The sequence below is a fragment of the Sardina pilchardus genome, chromosome 21 (assembly GCF_963854185.1).
Source record: "Sardina pilchardus chromosome 21, fSarPil1.1, whole genome shotgun sequence".
Taxonomy (NCBI): Eukaryota; Metazoa; Chordata; class Actinopteri; order Clupeiformes; family Clupeidae; genus Sardina; species Sardina pilchardus.
This window is the reverse complement of record NC_085014.1, coordinates 2,321,148-2,323,647: the sequence shown is the minus strand read 5'-3', so window position 1 is coordinate 2,323,647 and position 2,500 is coordinate 2,321,148. Positions and strand designations below refer to the sequence as shown.

At 49.6% G+C, this 2,500-nt stretch overlaps 1 protein-coding gene across 1 annotated transcript in view; it reads left to right on the top strand.

The window, feature by feature from the left end:
* Nucleotides 1–2,500, top strand: part of cep89 (centrosomal protein 89) — a 52,750-nt gene that overhangs the window by 48,801 nt on the left and 1,449 nt on the right. The window contains exon 18 of the mRNA XM_062525420.1: nucleotides 2,372–2,500. This exon is cut by the window's right edge and continues 1,449 nt beyond it. Coding sequence (XP_062381404.1) covers nucleotides 2,372–2,500 — 129 coding nt within the window. The remainder of the gene's footprint in view (nucleotides 1–2,371) is intronic.

Genomic DNA, 2,500 nt, shown 5'->3' with positions numbered 1-2,500 from the left:
GAGTACTCAGGAATCAGAATGGGAATGAAGAGCATAATGGGGGTGAAATGTGATTGTTGCATGTAACTGCACTGCCTCTCTCTCTTCCCCCCCTCACACACACACACATACAGTACACTTACTGTACACACCCATCTCCTTTTCTCTCCCTCTCTCTCTCTCTCTCTCTCTCTCTCTCTCTCTCTCTCTCTCTCTCTCTCTCTCTCTCTCTCTCTCTCTCTCTCTCTCTCTCTCTCTCTCTCTCTCTCTCTCTCTCTCGCTCCTTCCATTTGTATTTCATTCATCAGTTTTTCATTCCTGCATGTTTTATTTCGCTGTGTGCTCTCTCTCTCTCTGAGTCCCAGTATTCATGATGTTGCTGAGTGGTAGGCAGAGATGCAGCGCCTGTGGCTCAGGACGTGTGTGTGTGTGTGTGTAAGTGTGTGTGTGTGTGTGTAAGTGTGTGTGTGTGTGTGTGCCTTTGTCTGCGTCTGTGTGATGTCTGATCCTGTTGCTAGGCATCTGGGTTGTTGTGAGTGTCTTGGCTGTGGCCCGAAGGAACTAGTGTGTGTGTGTGTGTGTGTGTGTGTGTGTGTGTGTGTGTGTGTGTGTGTGTGTGTGTGTGTGTGTGTGTGTGTGTGTGTGTGTGTGTGTGTGTGTGTGTGTGTGTGTGTGTGTGCAGTGAATGTGAATCTTCTGCTTTTCCCTCTAGCTCACAGGTGCAAAAGGCATTATTGACGTGTCTCTGTGTGTGTGTGTGTGTGTGTGTGTGTGTGTGTGTGTGTGTGTGTGTGTGAAGGTTGTATCACCTGGCCATGAACCCTGTGTGTTTGTGTTTGCCTCCTCCAGCTGAATGACTGTAAAGACACATTGGCCGTGTAAAAGAGCACACCAGATGAGCTCATTTGCTAGCTGCTCTGCTCCCACACATAGACAGTAAGGTGGGGATCACACTAGCCAGCGGCAGCGGTGACAACGCTGGCGTAACGCTGGCGTTGAGCAAATTGAGAGTTGAACTTGCTTCAACTTTGAAGCGCAACGCTCGGCTCGTCATAATCAGTTTTAGAATGTTTGGGCATTTTAACCAATCAGATTCGTCTGAGGACGTAGCAACAAAGATTGCACTTAGGAACGAGATAGAATGTTTAGATTTATTATTATGGTCTGAGCGTTGCGTTACGCTTGCCGCTGCCGCTTGCCGCTGGCTAATGTGATCCCTGCCTAAAAGATATGGACAGAGCTATCACGTAGACAGCAGCAGAGACCGAGGAAGCAAATTTCAAGGTTTTTTTTTTTGTCTACTATTTCCGTCATAGGTCTCCTGCGCAGGCTCAGGTGTCGTATATGTGACGTAGGCACGTAGTCTGACCAAGTCTGACCTATGGCGACGCTTTACTCTCTATGGATGTATGCGCATTCCCACGTTAGCATTGATTTCGGAAAAAGTGTATTACTCTGCCGATAAAACAGTTTATTATGACGCCAATTTCACAATGTGGTATGCACTCCGATAATAGAAAATGTTCATATAAAGGCTTAAAACGCTTCAGCTGTAACGTTATTTGATGTCAAAAGTGGCGCTTACGCCCCATATGATTCAATGGAATGGCCAGCTAGCCACGGTCTACTATTTAGCATGGCGGCGGCCATACTGTCTACACTCTCCGAACGTTCGCTGCCCCCTTGGTCCCACAGAGCAGTATGTGTGTGTGATGCCATGCTGTCCATCAACTGGATCTCTTCAGGGTGTGTGTGTGTGTGTGTGTGTGATGCCATGGTGTCCATGTTCTAGATCTCTTCAGGGTCTGTGTGTGTGTGTGTGTGTGTGTGTGTGTGTGTGATGCCATGGTGTCCATGTGCTTTACAGTCATTGGCTCTGTTGGTTGAGATGCTGCTGACCTCTAGTGGACAAGATGAGTGTGTGCGTGAGGATTTTGAGGTGTGTGTGTGTGTGTGTGTGTGTGTGTGTGTGGATGGGTGGTTTTGAGTATATGTGTGTGAAGTGTGAGGCAGTGATGGTTTGTTTGGCTTAGATGAGGAGTGTGTTTTTTGTTTTTAATTTCCTATTTTCCCTTCCTCTCCTCTCTCCTCCTCTCCTCTCCTCTCTCCTCCTCTCCACTCCCCTCTTCCTCTCCCTTCTCTTCTCCTCTCCTCTCTCCTCTCTCCTCCTCTCCTCTCCTCTCTCCTCCTCTCCACTCCTCTCTTCCTCTCCCTTCTCCTCTCCTCTCCTCTCTCCTCCTCTCCTCTCCTCTCTCCTCTCCACTCCTCTCTTCCTCTCCCTTCTCCTCTCCTCTCTCCTCTCTTCCTCTCCTTTCTCTTCTCCTCTCCTCTCCTCTCCTCTCTCCTCCCCTCCTCCTCCTCTCCTCTCCTCCTCCTCTCCTGGTGTCCGTAGGGAGGTGGAGTTTGAGCTTGAGGCTGTGTGGGAGTCCGTCTCCAGAGAGAGCCAGCGTATCCGTGACGCCGTGCTGGAGTCTCCTGCATCAGGGATGCTGGTTGCCCTGAGCGACGGTCTCCCCGCCGA